This window comes from Balaenoptera physalus, assembly GCF_965194825.1.
Source record: "Balaenoptera physalus genome assembly, chromosome: 3".
In the NCBI taxonomy this organism is placed as follows: domain Eukaryota; kingdom Metazoa; phylum Chordata; class Mammalia; order Artiodactyla; family Balaenopteridae; genus Balaenoptera; species Balaenoptera physalus.
This window is the reverse complement of record NC_138890.1, coordinates 28,442,602-28,459,109: the sequence shown is the minus strand read 5'-3', so window position 1 is coordinate 28,459,109 and position 16,508 is coordinate 28,442,602. Positions and strand designations below refer to the sequence as shown.

The window sequence follows — 16,508 nt, the reverse complement described above, 5'->3', positions numbered from 1 at the left end:
GGGTTTGTCACCCGCTAGCTGAGGAAGTTAACTTTAACATTTCTTAAGCCTCCGTTTACCCATCTGTAAAGTAGGGATCATATCATTTATGTCACAGGGCTGTGAAGGGATTAAATGAGAGCACAATAGCTCTCACACTGTAAGAGTCCACTAAAAGTTAGCTATTATTACATTATAATAACGAATGCATAGAGAAAGTTGGCCTCTGAGCCCCTTTCTTCTTCTAACCTCTCAGGGCTCGTTTGCTAGGACTGTCTGCCTGCAGCGGGTGGCCTGTGGGCCCGTACCTCTGCAGCAGATGATATCATCAACATAAAGCCCAGCCCGGGCTGTCCCAGGATGTAGTCGTCCCTTTGCCCTCAGTATGGTCAGCTTCGTCATTGTCTCCTTACTATTGCCAGATTCAGGGGTTCTGCTACCAGGGGCTCACTTTTAACTCTCCTTGAAGGAAGCAAGGGCACCAGAATTGGACCAACCTCAGAGAGTAGCCCACAAAAAGAATCAATAGGAAGCCAGTGTCCTGCCCCTTCATCCATTTAGCTTTGAGAAGGTCTCCTAACTGGAGTAGGATTGGCAAGAAATGGAACCTCTTTCCGGATATACAAAAAAATGAAACAAAAGGAAAGCTAAACAGCCCAAGATTTCTCCCCCTCAAGTTCTCTATGTTATGTGACATGGAAATAGAAAGATTGGATTCCTAATTTTTGGTCCTCAGTGGAAGGAAGGGTGGGAAGGATGGTAGGAAAGGGAATTGTTATGTATTAAATTTTACACTTCTTATGTAATCCTCCAACAGTATGGCATAGGTGTTAGTAGTCACATTTTACAAGTCTGCAAGCTGCTTGCTCAAGACCACACAACAGTATGTGGCAGAGAGAGGATGTGAACCTCTGCTCCAGCCCTTACACCGTGCTGCATCTTCTCATTCAGAAGCCAGGCTTTCCATCTGTGAGGCAGAGGTCTTCTCCATTCCCACAGGAAGGGAGTGTGCCTGTGACGATATCCACACCTCCCCAGGTGACGTCAAGGATGAACGATTATACTCACCATCGTCATCCTCGAGCACTTAGTGAACACTTACAGTGGGCCAGACTCTGTGTGGAGCATCTCATAGACAGTGTGCACTTAATCAACCCTTTGAGGTAGATGTTATCCCCATTCTGCTAATGTGGAAACTGGGACTTAAAGCATTGAGGTAATTTTCCCTAGAAGCAATGATTGCTAGAAAGGAACCAATCTCATTCCCAGAATTTTGCAGTTTAGCTTAAAGCAGTGATTTTCAAATTATATTTCTCCTAGCCTCACTGTCTTCTACCATAAACACACACACACACACACACACACACACACACAGGCATGCATGCATGCACATACACTTCAACCAGAGCTATTTTCTACTTTTATCTATTTTACGTATTAGGTTCCAGGTAAGATTGTCTCTGAACAAAGAATTCTGCTATTAAAATAATCTGAAAACCGCTGGCTTAAGGAAAGAACTCTGAACAGGTTTCCTATGGATTTTAATTTTACCTTAAGCAAACAGGCTGGATGCCTTCATTTCCTGTAACAGGAGGATGCCAGTGGTTCTGGTCTTTGCTATCTAGATTTGTCTTGAATTTGTGTTCTCCAAAGGTAGAGAACAAGTTTGATCCACTGAAAAATCTGATGGGGCATGTTGAGGTCCACTTTGAACCTCTTCAAAGGAGAAGGAGAGAATCCCTGTCATGTTTCCTCTAAGCTGCTTGTTCATGTGCCTATGACATATGAATTAGCTGTGTTTACAGTACAGTAATTAGATGTTCATTTTAATAATAGTTTGTTTGCTCAATGGCCTGAGATGCATTCATATAGTATAGATCATTTCCTCCTCAAATACATATTTGGAAAGATGATTATAAAATTGCCACATCAATGAATGCATTTACTTCTTTACTCCCAAAGACAGAATTAATAGTGCTTTATTTTGAGAGTGTTTTCACATTCCATATTCATGTTCCATTTATATTTGTGAAACAGTCTCCCGGTAACAAATCGTAAGATTTCATTAAAAAATCCACTATATTGGTTTCATTGGATTTACTTAACAAAAGGCTGTACCCCTTCCCTTTCTGCACCTCCAAAAAATAATAAAGGAATAATTTGAACAGCCAACAAGATCGGGGCCCTTCCAGTCATTTCCTATAAAGCAAAATGACAGGTGTGTTTTGCTTTACTATTGCAGGACTTCTTGATGGAGACATTCATCATGTTCAAGGACCTCATTGGGAAAAATGTGTATCCTGTAGACTGGATGGCCATGAGTATGGTTCAGAACAGGTGAGCTGCCGCCTGCTTCCAAACAGCCCCGTCATCTCAGCACTCACTTTCCAGTGCACTGGTAGAGACAGAAAGTGGGGATTGTTTCTCCCTGGTGAAAATAAGTCGAAGTGCCACAGACCCTTTCTTTCTACATTTAACCCCCAGGGAATTGCTCACCGATCTTGAGCTATTTATTTATTTACTATTATTTATTCCTTTTTATATACTGAACTGGCTACTACCTACCTTCTCCATTCTTCAAATACTAGTTAAAATATACTTTGTCTATGAAGCCTTCCCTAAACTCTTGAGACAGGAGAGCTTAAGGTCAGTCTTATTAAAATCGTATTATTTTAAATTTATTCAAAACAATAAAATATATTCTGTGACACACAGTAGAATAAGTTTAGGCGGCACTGGATTACACAGCTTTGAACAGCTGTCTGTGCTGCAGGACTTCCCAGAGCCTTTAGTATGCTAATGGGATGCTCTAAGAGAAAGATTTAGGATACAGCATTTCACAGATTTACTTGCCCATTGAAACATTTGGTGTGAATATATTTATGTCTCCATGTGTATATATAATACTTATTAGCATCTCATAGAATACCAGAGTAACCCAAGTATAGCTCAGATCCCACATGGCCCAGTACCACAATAGATAAGAGTAACTGTGAGCAATTTCAGTCTTTAATGCTTTCTCTCAAATCATGTCATTTCGTCAAAATGAAGTTCAAGTCATAACACTCAGCAATATTATCTAATATTCCCTTTCTCCATTCTTCTGTCTCTCTCAGTATCTATCCTATCCTGTGGTTTACCCAAGTCTCTCTCAGAACCTTATCCTCAATTCCTATCCACAAACTCCTATAAAACTGGGGTCTTCTAGGCTCCTTTCTTTCCTTTCTCTCTCACTTTCCTTTGGCTTCTTATATTTGTTTTAGGTCCTTCCCATGGAAACCCCTTCACTCTACACTGGCTGGAAGTTTTCTCTCTCTCTACCTATTGTCCTTGTTTTGTATCACAAGAGCCAAGAATTGACTGGCAAAGGCAGAAATATCCTGAGAGGGTAGAAGAAGAGGAGAAGTTGGAAGAGGCAAAGGCAGGATCCTCTTTAGTGGGAGGCAAAGAGGGAAAACTATAAACATTAATAAGTTTGTCATTGGATACAGTCTGGGAATTTCTATCTCATGTATGCCTAGGATCTTACTCTAGTCCCAGATGGCCTCCATCCCTTACTCTTCTGTCCTCTGAAAAGCTGCTCTTCCACTACTTAGATACGTAAGTGCCTAGCCAAGTGACTTTACAGACACACTTGCTCTTGGGGCCAGCTTTAGGGGCTGGTGAAGGGGAGGAGAGGTTTGCCAAGGCAGAAAGAGATAGCTATCTGTGCATTGTTGCTTATGGTGGGAGATGGATAATCAGCACAGCAACAAAAATGTAAGAATTCTTAGCTTGGGCTTACATTGCCCTGATTCTCCCTGTTCACATCACTCAGGTGGGAGGCTGGCTCAAAGCGTTGGTGGGAATTAGGCCAGGCCACGTTATAGATGAGAGGCAGGTGTCTCCCTAGCCCTTCTGTCAGGACCAGCTTCCTGAGTATGCAACCTGTGTAGTTGTATAGGACCTTGCACTCTGAAGGGTCCTGCTGTCACCATCTTGAATTCTTAATAATGTTTGGACTAGGAGACTTGCATTTTCACTGTGCACTGAGCTCAACAAATTATGTAGTTGGTTGTACCTCACATCAATGTCCAGTCACCTGTGTTTGGAAGAAGCCAGCTCCCAAACTGCGTGCGAATCCCTTCACTGTTTGCCAGCGGGTCAGTAATGTCTTGGGGTTTTGCCAAATTACATGAAGCACCCGGGTGAGTCATCTCCGACTCACCCTACATTTCAGATACACTCAGCTACTCCCTGTTGCCTGCTGTTTCATACTTCCCGTGACTCTGCATGAACTATGACTCTCCTCCTTTCTAGACCAAACTGAACATGAAAGCATCCTTCAAATTCTTGTCCATGTAATTTCTTCTTTGTGGCTCCTTCTGGGACTCCTTTATGGTAGGAGAATGTGTTCCCTCCTCTTTGTTTACATACACACCCATATTATAACACTTACCCCACTGTACTGTAATTATCTCTTCATGTGACTATTTCTGCCGCTAGAGAATGGGCTTCCTGAAGGCAAGCACTATGTCCAGTTTATCTCTGTGTTTCTAACTCCTGGCACAGAACCTGACATTCATAAACATGTGTAATGCACTCCGTGTATCCAATGGGTACTTATTTTTTAAAGTTTTTAAAAATATTTTAATTTTATTGGAGTATAGTTGATTTAGTGTTGTGTTAGTTTCAGGTGTACAGCAAAGTGATTCAGTTATACATATATATATTCATTCTTTTTTAGATTCTTTTCTCATATAGGTTATCACAGAATATTGAATAGAGTTCCCTGTGCTATACAGTAGGTCTTTGTTGGTTATCTATCTTATATATTGCAGTGTGTGTGTTTGTTCATCTCAAGCTCCTGATTTAGCCCTGCCCCCTACATTTCCCCTGTGGTAACGATGGTTACTTATTGATTAGGATTTTTTTTTAAGAAATTCAATTCAAATTTGCCTAAACAGAACGAGAATGTATTGGCTCAGACAACTGAAAGAGCCCAGAGTTATGGCTGCAGGCATGGACGTATCTAGGTGCTCAAACAGTGTTGTAGGGAATCTATATCTCTACCTCTGCCCTTTCCTCTGTTGGCTTCATTCTTAGGCAGATGCTGTCTTTGCAGTGGAAAACTGGCTATAGAAGTTCCAGAAATATGTCTTGTTGGATTAGCAGCCCCAGTAGAAAGAAAAAGCCTCTTCTTCAATAGGTACAGCAAAATTTCCCAGTCTAATCTTGAGCTACCCATCCATAACCTCTGTGGCCAGGAGAATGAAATACGCTATTTCATCAGGCTTGGGTCATATGACCCACCTTTGGAACTGGGGAGGCTGTGGTTAGTTCTACCCAAACCACAAAGTCTGGGAGCAAAGGGGGAGGCTGGGGGAGTAATTCTTCAAAGGAAAATCTGAGAGTTATTACCAGGAGGAGAAATGGATGATGGGCAGGCAAATAAATGCACAGACATCTACTACTGATACAGGGTCAGGAGGATGGAAGCCCAGAGAGGCTGGAGCCCTGACCAGGGCAACACCCCCTTCTGAGCTGCCAACAGTCATCCTGGAGGAAATATGTAGAAGTGCTTTGAAGGACTGTCCCTACCTGAAATCCCACAGACTTTAGTCTTTTTGGGGGGGACCGGCCCCTAGAGATGATGCAATAATCCTTGTTTCTTTATACCTACAAAATCAGAATATAATTTTCTAAGGGACCTAAGAAAATGGAATTGTCTCCTAAATAGAAACATTTGTATCTCTAAAGGATCTGCTGAGTACTTAAGTCTCTACATTTGAAATAAGTTAGACTCAGAAACACAGCCTGGGTTTCAGACTTCTTAGTTCTGCCACCTTCTCTTTCTTGGGAAGTCATTTAACCTCTTGGAACCTCGGTTTTCTGACTGCAAATTAGGGATAATTATATCCATTTCGTGGTATTTTTTTGTGAGGATAGAATGAGTTACTCCTTAGCACAGTGCTGGTACCTGGGAGGAACTCAGTGAATGGGAGCATTGCAGACAACAAATGTAGCCTTGGAGTAGAGAAGCATGTGCCTAGTGTCGACCAGAAAAGATGACTGTTTTTCTCCCTGCAGGCATATAGCTTAGGTTGTAGACTTCCTTCATCTTCTGGCCACAGTGATCCCTTCCATTTACAGAGCACCTGAAATTTTTTTCACGATTGTTGCATCTTGTGTGGTGTTATGATAGCTAACATGTAATACACACCTAGATCCACCCCTATTGTAAATACTTTACATGTATTCGCTCATTTAATCTTTGCAACAACTTTATGATGTAGAACTGTTATAATCCACATTTTATACCTGAGGAAACTGAAGCACAGAATAGATGAATAACTTACTCAGTGTTGTATTACTAGCAAAAGAACAGAGAAGTCAGGCAGTCAGAGCCCATGTTCTTCATCTCTACTGCTTCATCCTGTAAAATAGTGAGGCTTGTATTATTAAGTGCATTGTAAGGATGTGCAAACTGCATACTTAATTGGCTCAGATAACTTAAAGAGGCCCAAAGAGGTAACTTGCACAAGGTCATGCAGCTAGTTAATGAAAGATTTCAACATAAATTGGACAAACGGAACATACACCATGGTTGAGCCCAGATCACTATTCCCCAGAATGTCATTTTCTCTTCTCTAAAAATATGCATCCTAAGCTCCATTCATTCACATGGACAAGGTGAACTTCATATGTTGGTTAGTCTGTATGTTACAACATCTTTCTTCCTTTCTTTTCTTTCCTCCTTTTCTTCCTTCCTTCCTTCCCTCCCTGTTACTTACATTTTTATGATTTTCTGTTTCTATAATTTCCCTATTATTGCTTGTTATTTGTGCACGTATGTATGTATGTATTAGTCATATATAATTTATCTGTCTGCTTGTTGGAGGAGGGAATGGAGTTTTGCAGATTTGAATGTCTCCTCAGCTGTGTACTGTTTGTGTATGCAAACGTGGTGACATGTCTCCTGCAAGAAATACCTCCAGTTAGAGCATTCTTCTTATTGGTAAGATGCAACATTCAGTAAGATCTGATGTACACGACATGGTTAATTTTTAAATGATCAAGTTCTTTGTAATATTGTAAATGAACAAAATATGCCTAGGAACCTCTTTTCCCCTCGTCCATCTGCACCTCAATCTGGAAATTCAACATTTTGGGCAGGGGGCAAGTGGTGGCCGTTGGGGATTTATACGCATCCCTAAAGCTTCTCTAAATGGAATCAATCAACACATACATATTGAGTGTCCCGGGCATCCAGAGCCCATCTATGCCATGGCCCCAGAAGGCAGGGTGCTTACAGTCTTGTTGGTGAGACAGTAAATATGCCCATGGAAATATGACCAAGCGCTGCAGAACTGTAGTGAGTTCAGAGCACAGAGTTCAGAGCACAGAGAAGTTAGGATTTATGACTGCCTAGGTTCGAACCATCTTATAGTTATATTACCTCTGGTAAAGTTACGTAACCACTCTGGACTCCGTTTTTCTCACTGTAAAATGGGGTACTAACAAGACCTATCACAAAGGATTTTTGTGAGGATCAAAATGAAATAATATGCATAAAGTAGTTAGAATAGTGTTTAGCAAGCATTTCATAAATGTGAGCTATTAATTTGTTCTCACATTCCTATGATCTGGGAATATCCAATATATTTCACAGAAGAGGCACATCTGGGCTGGATCTTGTCTACCTTACTGGTGACATATTGCAAGGTCTAATATTGTCTCCAGCACGCACTAGGCACATAGTAGGGTCACAATAGTTGACCCTAGGAAGTTGAGCAGGGCAGTGCTCAGCAATCTGCTGGCGGCTCCATCAGTGTGCTGACAATCGTTGACACCCGCTTCCCCTTTCTCCTACCTACATTAATTTGTGCTGCCTACTTCCTTTCTGTAGACCTCATCTCCTCCAAAACGTATCATCCAGAAGAAGGCCTCTCCATGGGTTTTATAGCCAGCAGGGCACATCTAATCCTGATGTCCAGCTGGCCACGGGATTCCAGTCCCAGGAGTCTGCTGCACCCCTAACTAGAATCCAGAATCACTTGAGAAGGGTCAGGGGCACTTGGGGTGGGCCGTGCCCTGACCCTGAGGTGGAATCCTCTGATACACTGTAGCCTCTCGGTGCATGGAGCCCTTGTGTGTTGTGAGGGAAGCTGCTTAAAGGCTCTGGGAGAATGGCTTTTTCACTGCTTCTAGGGGAGGAATAAGGACTCCCTTCTTCTGGCCACCTCTTTTATCTCCATCTTTAAGTTTTGACCAGTAGAATCAACTACATCCCATGAATCACGGCCCAAAGGGGAATGGGATTCAGGGAGGCCCTCTCTCTACCTTCGGCATTCTCACTGGAAAGGGCATGTCCACCTCCGGTTCCCTCTTTCATTCACATCATACAACCTGTGGGCATGGGTTGGTTGTCACACTGGAGTGTTCTCAGCTTCGGGTCCTCCTGCCTCAGAGCTACAGGGTGGCTGGGCAGTTAAGGATAATGATAACCACACAACTGACATTTATTAAGGACTCCTATGTACCGAGGCCCTGGGCCACCAGCTTCATGCACTGCATCTCATTTCATCTTCACACACGGCTCGTCACACCGATGGGGCAGCTGAGAGTACCAGAGGCAAAGCAACAAGCTCAAGACCGCAGCAAGGAAGAGTAGCAGAGTGGGAATGTGCCCCAGGCAGGCTTGCTCTAGCTCCTGCAGGAGTTTGTGTGCACCTTCCATTACTGCATCCAATCCAAGGACTGATGCATATGGAGCATAGGTCTATTCAGGACACGAACATAGGAACTCTCAGTTGCCTCCAGTAATGAGGGTTTGTTCTGTTACATGAAGAGAGGTAGGAAGCTGGGAACCTGGTCCAGTGGCTGCAGTGAGCTTCATGTGGAGCAGTTTTCAGGATACCAACCTCAGGTATCCTCGGGTACCAAGCTCCCTTTCTGCCAGCTTCTTCCTACTCACAGCAGCTGACTTCTCTTGCAGTATGGTTTTTGCTTCCTCACAGAATTATCTGCTCATGGCTTCTACTCAGGGCAGGGTTCGTTGCATTCTCCCTGGTTGTCCTGCTTTTGAACTGTCTAAAAGGGTTTGATTTACTACTATCCAGGCTTGGGTGCCCCCACTGGTACCCATGTGATTACCCATTGACTTCTAGTCAGCCCATGGAAGACTGCCTGAGTCAAGTGTTGGTTCTGGGCCCTGTCAACTGTGGGCAGGGCAGCAGGGTAATGGGGACTAAGTGGGAAGGGGCTCTGTGCCTTGTGGGCATGAGTAGGAGCATGCCCAGTGCCAAAACACCATGCAGGCTGGCCTTCAGGGGAGCCAGTATATCTTTCTGGTTAATTGCAAAGGCTTTAAAGAAAGACAGACCTGAGATTGGGTGGACTCTGCTGCTTATTAGCTGTGTGAATGTGGGGAAATTTTTTGATCTTTCCAGTGCTCAGTTTCCTCTTCTGTTAAATGGGTGCAACAGTAACACCTACTTCAGTTTGTAGGATTAAATGAAACAAAGTCTGTAGAGCACTTGGCACAGGTTATATGCATGAAAACATGAGACTCCCATCATTGTCATTATTAACAAGGTGAGCTCACAGCTTGGGTTGAACAGAATTACAGAGATTTCTTTGTGAACAGAATAGCATCGTGGTTAAATACCAAGGTTCTGAAGGCAGCATAACTTTGTTTAAATCCTGGTTCCACATGTATTGGCTGGGTTCTTGGGAAAGTTACCTAAACTCACATCTCTAAAAGGCAAACAATATCTAACTCGGAGAGTTAATGTGAGAATTTAAAAAGGTGGGAAAAAAACACGGAAGAAATCCATACAAAGTACTTAGCGCAGAGCCTGGCACATCGTTGGTAACCATGACTGTGGTTATTATTCATTTTTTTAGAGGCTGCTAAGCATCATGCATGAAATGCAGGAAATGTTAGGTTGATATTTGATCATGAACTTTGTTTTCAACACTTCAAGTTCATTTTTGAAAGTAACAGAAAAAGTTGAGTGTGTTTTCATTCTAACCCACTTCAACATATTAATGCTTAGGCTTTAAGTACAATTATTTTTTTTAAAGAATACAAAAGACATACTTTTCCAAACCCATACGTGGGAAACCCAAGTTAAGTGATACTCTGATTTCCAGAGGGTGGCTGCAGAAGAATCCAGAGACAGGGAGGAGCCTTGATTTACTTCAGCGCCTATCTGCCACCACTCCCCCCATCAGCACAGGGGGCTAATCATTCCTGGTTACTGGGCTGGCCTTTGTGAGCCAGAGGCAGGTTTAGGTTGACAATCAAAATAATAACTGTTATGCAAACTACTGAGAATGTGTAAAACCCCTCATTTTGGTATCATATTAGACTGTCTGAGATGTTTATACATAATTTGACAGCCACTCAATGCATTTCCATCTGGGGAATCCGATACTAGTCTTTAAGAAGAAAATATAGATGTTTTTTCAAAGACATATTAGCAAATGACAGAATAACAAAACCAAAGAAATCTCACCTTGTGGCAGCCTGATGGGGTGGAGGGTTTTGTGGGATTTGTATTTCCTGTCTTTACATGGTCCTGCTGGCTGCAACTTGTCCTCTGACTGTCCATTTTGCTGTCGGTACCTGCCTTTGGAAGAAGAATGAAGCAACCCAAAGGGGTCTGGGCGGCCATAGCTACCATGTTACTATTGTCACCATGTGGCAGGCGCTGTGCTCAGCACTTACCATACATTTGCCAGTACACCCTGCGGGGACCCTGTGAAAGGGGTTACATTGCTGCTGTTTCACAAAAACGGAAACTTAGGTGTCAAACACGATATTAACATGTCCCAAATCCACACAGCTGGGAAGTGGCAAAGCCAGAAATCACATCCAGTTTTGTGTGTGTGTGTGTGTACAAATCTTGTGATCCTGATAAGAGGATGCACTGCCTTCTCTGTTCAACAAATATTTATAGGTGAGGTTTTCAGAGGTGATGAAGAAGAGAGCCCAGTGCTACTGAAAATTAGTCCTTGGGCCACCTTTATCTATATGTCTTAGGTCTGTTTGCTACTTTACATTTAAACAAGGTTTTGTAACTTTCAAAGCTTTTTTATGTACATTTTCTCTTCCTGGCTTCTAACAGATGGATGTTATACAAAGTCGAATAATGAAGTGCTGATCTTTAAAAACAAAAACAAAAACAAAAACCAAATATTTAGTGTTTAATGAATATCTAGCCCAGCTTCCTAACAAGCAACGCCTGATGTAGCACATGCTATAGTTGCCTTTCCCACACTTGTGGCCCACCCAAAATATACCTGCAGCTTCGGTGGACATTTCCCATGCATCCTGAGAGCTTCCTACTTCTTTCATTCTCTGGGCTTTATCTGGCTACAGGAGAGCTCTCAGCCCACCTGCAGGGCAGGCCAGAAGTGCTAGGGACTTAATGTCCGTTAAGAGCAACTTTCAACCAGGGAGGGGCTGGTATTAATGGGTAAATAGCCCAGGACACTTCTGATGCTCAAGTATGTTCAATACAGTCTAAACTCAGAAGTTCCCATGCAGAATTGAGTCCCAGTTATTACCCAAAGCAATAACCTGCTGATAAACACTTCCTTTTACTGGCTTCCCACGGGTAGCCAAATAGACATTTTCCCTGGACCAGCCACTCAGTAGAGACATTATTGATTGTCCACTGTTAATCAAAAATTATAGACAGTAGTACAGGGAAGATCTGGCCCCTGCCCTTTTAGATTTTACAAACACACACACACAGTGGAGACTTGGCCACAGTTGAGCATGTAGCAGTTTGGGAGGTGACTGCAAAAATCCAGGACAGAAATGATGGTGACTTGGTTCAGGTCAGTGGCAGTGAGTGACGAGAAGTAGTTGAATTTGGATATATTTTGAAAGTAATGCTAAGAGGTTTTGCTGACAGGTCAGGTGTAGGATGTGAGAGGAAGAGGAGAGTAGAGGATGCTAAGTCCCCCTACCCCTTGAGCAACTGGAAGAATGGAGTTGTTTTTAACTTAGATGGGAAGACGACAGAAAGAGGGCAGGTAATAGGAGTCAAGCTTTTGGCACGTATGCTTGAAATGCCTATTAGTCATCCAAGTGAAGGTATAGAGCAGAGAGCTGGAATGCAAGCTGGAGCTCGGGGGAAAGGGCAGGGATGAAGATATAAAATTTGGGAGTCAAAGGCATGTAGATTGGAGAGTAGATGAGATCATGGAGGGAGTCTCTGATTTCAAGGAAAGTACAGTCTAGTTGGAGGAGACAGTCGTTACTGAGTCACGCAAATAACTCATTCGCAGACCATGATGAAGTGTGGAAAGGCAGTTGCACTGACTGTCCTCTGGGGGCCTGAAAGATGCAGCAGACCCTGCCCTGAAACGATTAGAAGGAGGGAGCATTCTATACAAAGGAAGAATACAGCTATGAACTCAGAAAACAACCAAAAGCACAAAGTAATAGTGAGAAATGATCCTAGCAGAGAAGGTGGGGTCCAATCATGGAGAGCATTGATGGTCAAGAGAAAGAGTTTAGATTTCTCCTGTGGGCAGTGGGGAGCCACTGAGGCGGGTGATCGACAGGATTGGAACTGTTCCATAGGGCAACTCACTCTAGAGGTTGAAAGGGTGAGAGATAAGAGGCTGTAAGACCAGAGAGTAGGGAGGAGGGAGAGGAAGGGCTGGATGGGAAGACATTTAAGAAGAAACACAATTTGACAACAGGTAACAAAATGTTCAATACATGTAAGATTTGATCAGCATTACCATCTCGAGAAGAAGAGTGGAGAAGAGGTATATATGGGAGGTACAAGGCACACATAGAAGAGTGATCACTGAAACACTGTTTGTAACAGAAAATGCTGAGAAGCAACGTAAAGGTCCATCAATAAAAGACTGATGCAATACACTGTGATACATCTATACAATAGAATGCTCTTCAGTGATTAAAAGGGATGATATATATCTGAATTCACTGGCTTGAAAGGAACACACAATTTATTGTTGAGTAAAAGAGGCTGTGAAACAGAATTTATCGTTTAACCCCATTTATCAAAATGCTATCTTTATAATATCGTTTGTGTATATACGTCTAGGGAGACCTTTGAAATTATGTTTGTCAAAATGTCAGTGATGGTTTTCCCCAGATGATAGGATTGCTGGTGTGTCGTTTGTTCGTTTATTTATTTGACTTGGGAGGAGGCAATATTTCTATCTTCCTGAATGGCATGAATTTTCTGCCACAAGCTTGTAACAGTTTAAACAAGAGACAATACAGATTTACTAAAGGAAGTCAAACAGACAGGACAGGGCAAACATGGCCCCAGGTCTACAGTGAGAGCAGGTGTTAATGTGGGTCAATGAACCTCTTCCTTGGGTCTTTGGAACTAAAGGAACTTCAGTCTGAAACATGGGGGAGGGGTGTCTGGGGTAGCGTGCTCAGATGGCCTGGTGACCTTCTCCCTTCTTCCAGGGTCTTCCTGAGAGCTATCAACAAGTTTGCAGAAACCATGAACCAGAAGTTCCTGGAAAACACGAACTTTGAGTTTCAGGTGAGTGTGAGGCACCAGACTTGCCCTTGGAGTGCCCTGGCCGGGCTGCTCCAGCAATCTGGGCTAATTGCTCCACCAGACACATCCCAGAACACTCGGAAGCTATGCCTGTGTCTCTGGGTGTTTCCACAGAGAGGTGGTGGGGAGAGGGGAGGAAGGGAAGTACTCAGCGTTTGGAACCAGGCCCTTGATTAAATAGTCATCAACTGAGCAGCATATGCAAATGTGACCGTATGATGTATCTTGTGCTGAAGAGGAGACTTGCATTCATTCATTGTCAAAGTGGATGCCACCTTTTAAAAATGTATTACTTTTTTTTTTACTTTTTTATTCACTGGAGCCTAGAAAAGCAGCCATTCTCAGATACTGAAAGATAAAGCTCACGAGTACATTTCTGTGACTTTCTGATTCCTCCAGAAATCACTTTTAGTGCTCAGACAAGACCTGGGAACTCTGTGAGATTCAGGGGCCTCAAAGCATGCCCCTGGGGCAGACAGGGCGACACATCTGCTCAGGGCCCAGGCAAGAAGAACCAACTCTTCAAAGCCTTGTGGACAAGTTCAGGTTGCTACCTCTGGCTGGAGGTGTGAGAGAGGGGGACCCTTAAAAGGGGATCCCCCCTCCAGGGAAGCCTCTGACCCCCAGGATCTCTCACAGCACAAGCTTAGGGAGTGGCCGGCAGGCTGGGGCGATGGCTTTTTCTGCCTGCTCGTCTGGGGTTTCAGTTCTTGTCTGGGCTCTGGCCTCTGACCAGCCGAGGAACCTCAGGCAAGGCCTGGACTGCATCCGTGCCTCAGCTGACTCATCTGTAAAATGCTCACAACACCTCCCCTCGCTACTTCGTAGGGTTTTTCCAGAACAGGAACGTACCAAGGCACTTGCTAGGGGAACTCACTTGTAAGGAAGGTCCCAACAGTTTCCCATCAAACACTTCCTCCTCCAAGAGGCCTCCCCTGCCTGATTCCTCTCTGAAGGTCCCCTAACAACCCCATGGCCACTGTGTGTCACCACTTAGCCTGCTCTAGTCTCTTCATAGCACTCCATGCTATCTTTCTTATTTGCCTACATGCCCGTTCTCTTTCTTTTCTCTGGTAGAAGGTAAGCTTCGGGAGTGTGAAGACCTGTACTCACAGGGAGTCTATGCTGTGTTCCTGGCTCATAGTAGGTCTCCTTGGGGAGGTGATGCCTGGGCTGAGGTCTGTGAGATCCGCTCTGCTAGACAGCACTGGCCTATAAATACTTAATAAATGTTATCTTTGAATAAGATTCTCTCCCACTACCTTGCATTTAAATCAGGCAACTGAACTATAATGATAATGATGATGAAAAGAATAGTTGCCATTTTCTGACAGCATTGTGCGTGCAGATCTCACAAGAAGCACTTTAGGTGTTATCTTTCTCAGTCCTTATTACAACTACCCTACAAGGTAGTTAACCGTGACTATTATTTTCTCTACTGGAGGGCTGTGGACACTAAGACTCCCAGGCGATGAGCAGATAGCCTGAAGTCACACAGCGTGTCAGTGCAGAGGTGGGACAAAAGCACAGCAGTGGCTGGCACCAGAGCCTGCAGGTCACTGCAGCCACATGCTAGAGATAGAGTTTCACCACCACATTGGGTTGACTGCTTGGCAGGGTCTGCGTGAGAGTTATAAATCTTTGACACAGAAACAAAACATGTCACTTTGGCTGTTTGAATCAGGAGACGTGTTTGATCCCCTTCCAAACGTGGCCCAGGTGCCTGCAGGCTCTGGTTACGAGTACGATCAGGGGAGTTAATAAGGCCATTGCTTTTTTGGAGGGGCAGCTCGGAACAACACACCTAGGGGCCAGTGGCAAGGCAGTGTTTGGGCCATAAAACTGTTGACTGGTTTGTTCATCTCTTTCCGTGGGCGTTGGTAATTATAGCCTCGGACCTGATTTCCTGACTCTGGCTCTCCTCCACGGTCTTAGGGGGGTACTTTCCAAGAGACGCTCAGCTTTAGTCCTTCATGCCATTCTTTTAGGTTTTATCCAGTTTTCCTGAAAGAAAATCTGCATCTGAGAGTGGCCCAGAGAAGTGGGGGTTTCATACATGGAAGGTTTGAGCTCATGAGCTGTGTGGCTTTAGGCAAATTACTTCACCTCTCTGTGCCTCGGTGTCCTCAACATCAAATTATGACACTAATAGTAGCTACTTCACTGGATCGTTGAGAGGATTCAGTGAATTAATTCGTGTAAAATACCTAGAAGAATGCCAGGAACATGGTAGCTGGTTAATAAATGTTAGCTCATTATAATTACAATAATTATCATTTTGATGTGATGATGATGACGGTGGTGGTGGTCCTAAATGTGTCAGGTCTGGGAACGCATATGTCAGTCCTCAGCAAACAGGACAGTAGGGAGGCATCTTTCTGGTCACCACAACACTGCCTAGGGCTCTCACACCCACAAGATTTGTAAAGCGGGAAAGTGGCCAACATTACAAAATGAAATGTCTCTTTTTCGAATGAGACTTCCACATATATTTAGTGGGAAGCACTCAAGGACAGGATCATTCTTCAAACTTATCTTTGTTCTCCTACCTTCTCCTCACTTGTGTGAGAATGGATTTGTTCTCTGTACCCTGCCTGGAACACGCCTTGTTTTCTTCTTACGGTTTCATTAATTATGCATTTAATATCAGCAGGAACAGTATCCACCACTAAGCGCAGCTGGCCTTGCCAGCTGCTGCCCAGAGGAGGGGCAGGTACAATGAGATTATCCCTAATATCTTCTCCAGAACTGTGGTTTTATGATTCAAAGGGCAAAAAGCAAGAAGCTCTGTGGGTGCCATTCTGTAGGTGACAAGACCTGGGAATTAGAAAAATGATGTTTCCTGCTTGGGGCTAAAAAAATTTGCATTCCCAGGCCCTATTCAAGATGCTGGGCCTTGAGATTCACATCTGTTTTCATGGTCAGGGAAGACCAAGAGAGGATTTCGAGTTTAACTCAGTGAGAATTTTTGTTTAAGAG

General features: G+C 43.6%; 1 protein-coding gene across 1 annotated transcript in view; it reads left to right on the top strand.

The window, feature by feature from the left end:
• Window positions 1–16,508, top strand: part of DOCK2 (dedicator of cytokinesis 2) — a 425,439-nt gene that overhangs the window by 318,613 nt on the left and 90,318 nt on the right. Inside the window, exons 29-30 of the mRNA XM_082456398.1 lie at window positions 2,222–2,316; window positions 13,433–13,511. Coding sequence (XP_082312524.1) covers window positions 2,222–2,316; window positions 13,433–13,511 — 174 coding nt within the window. The remainder of the gene's footprint in view (window positions 1–2,221; window positions 2,317–13,432; window positions 13,512–16,508) is intronic.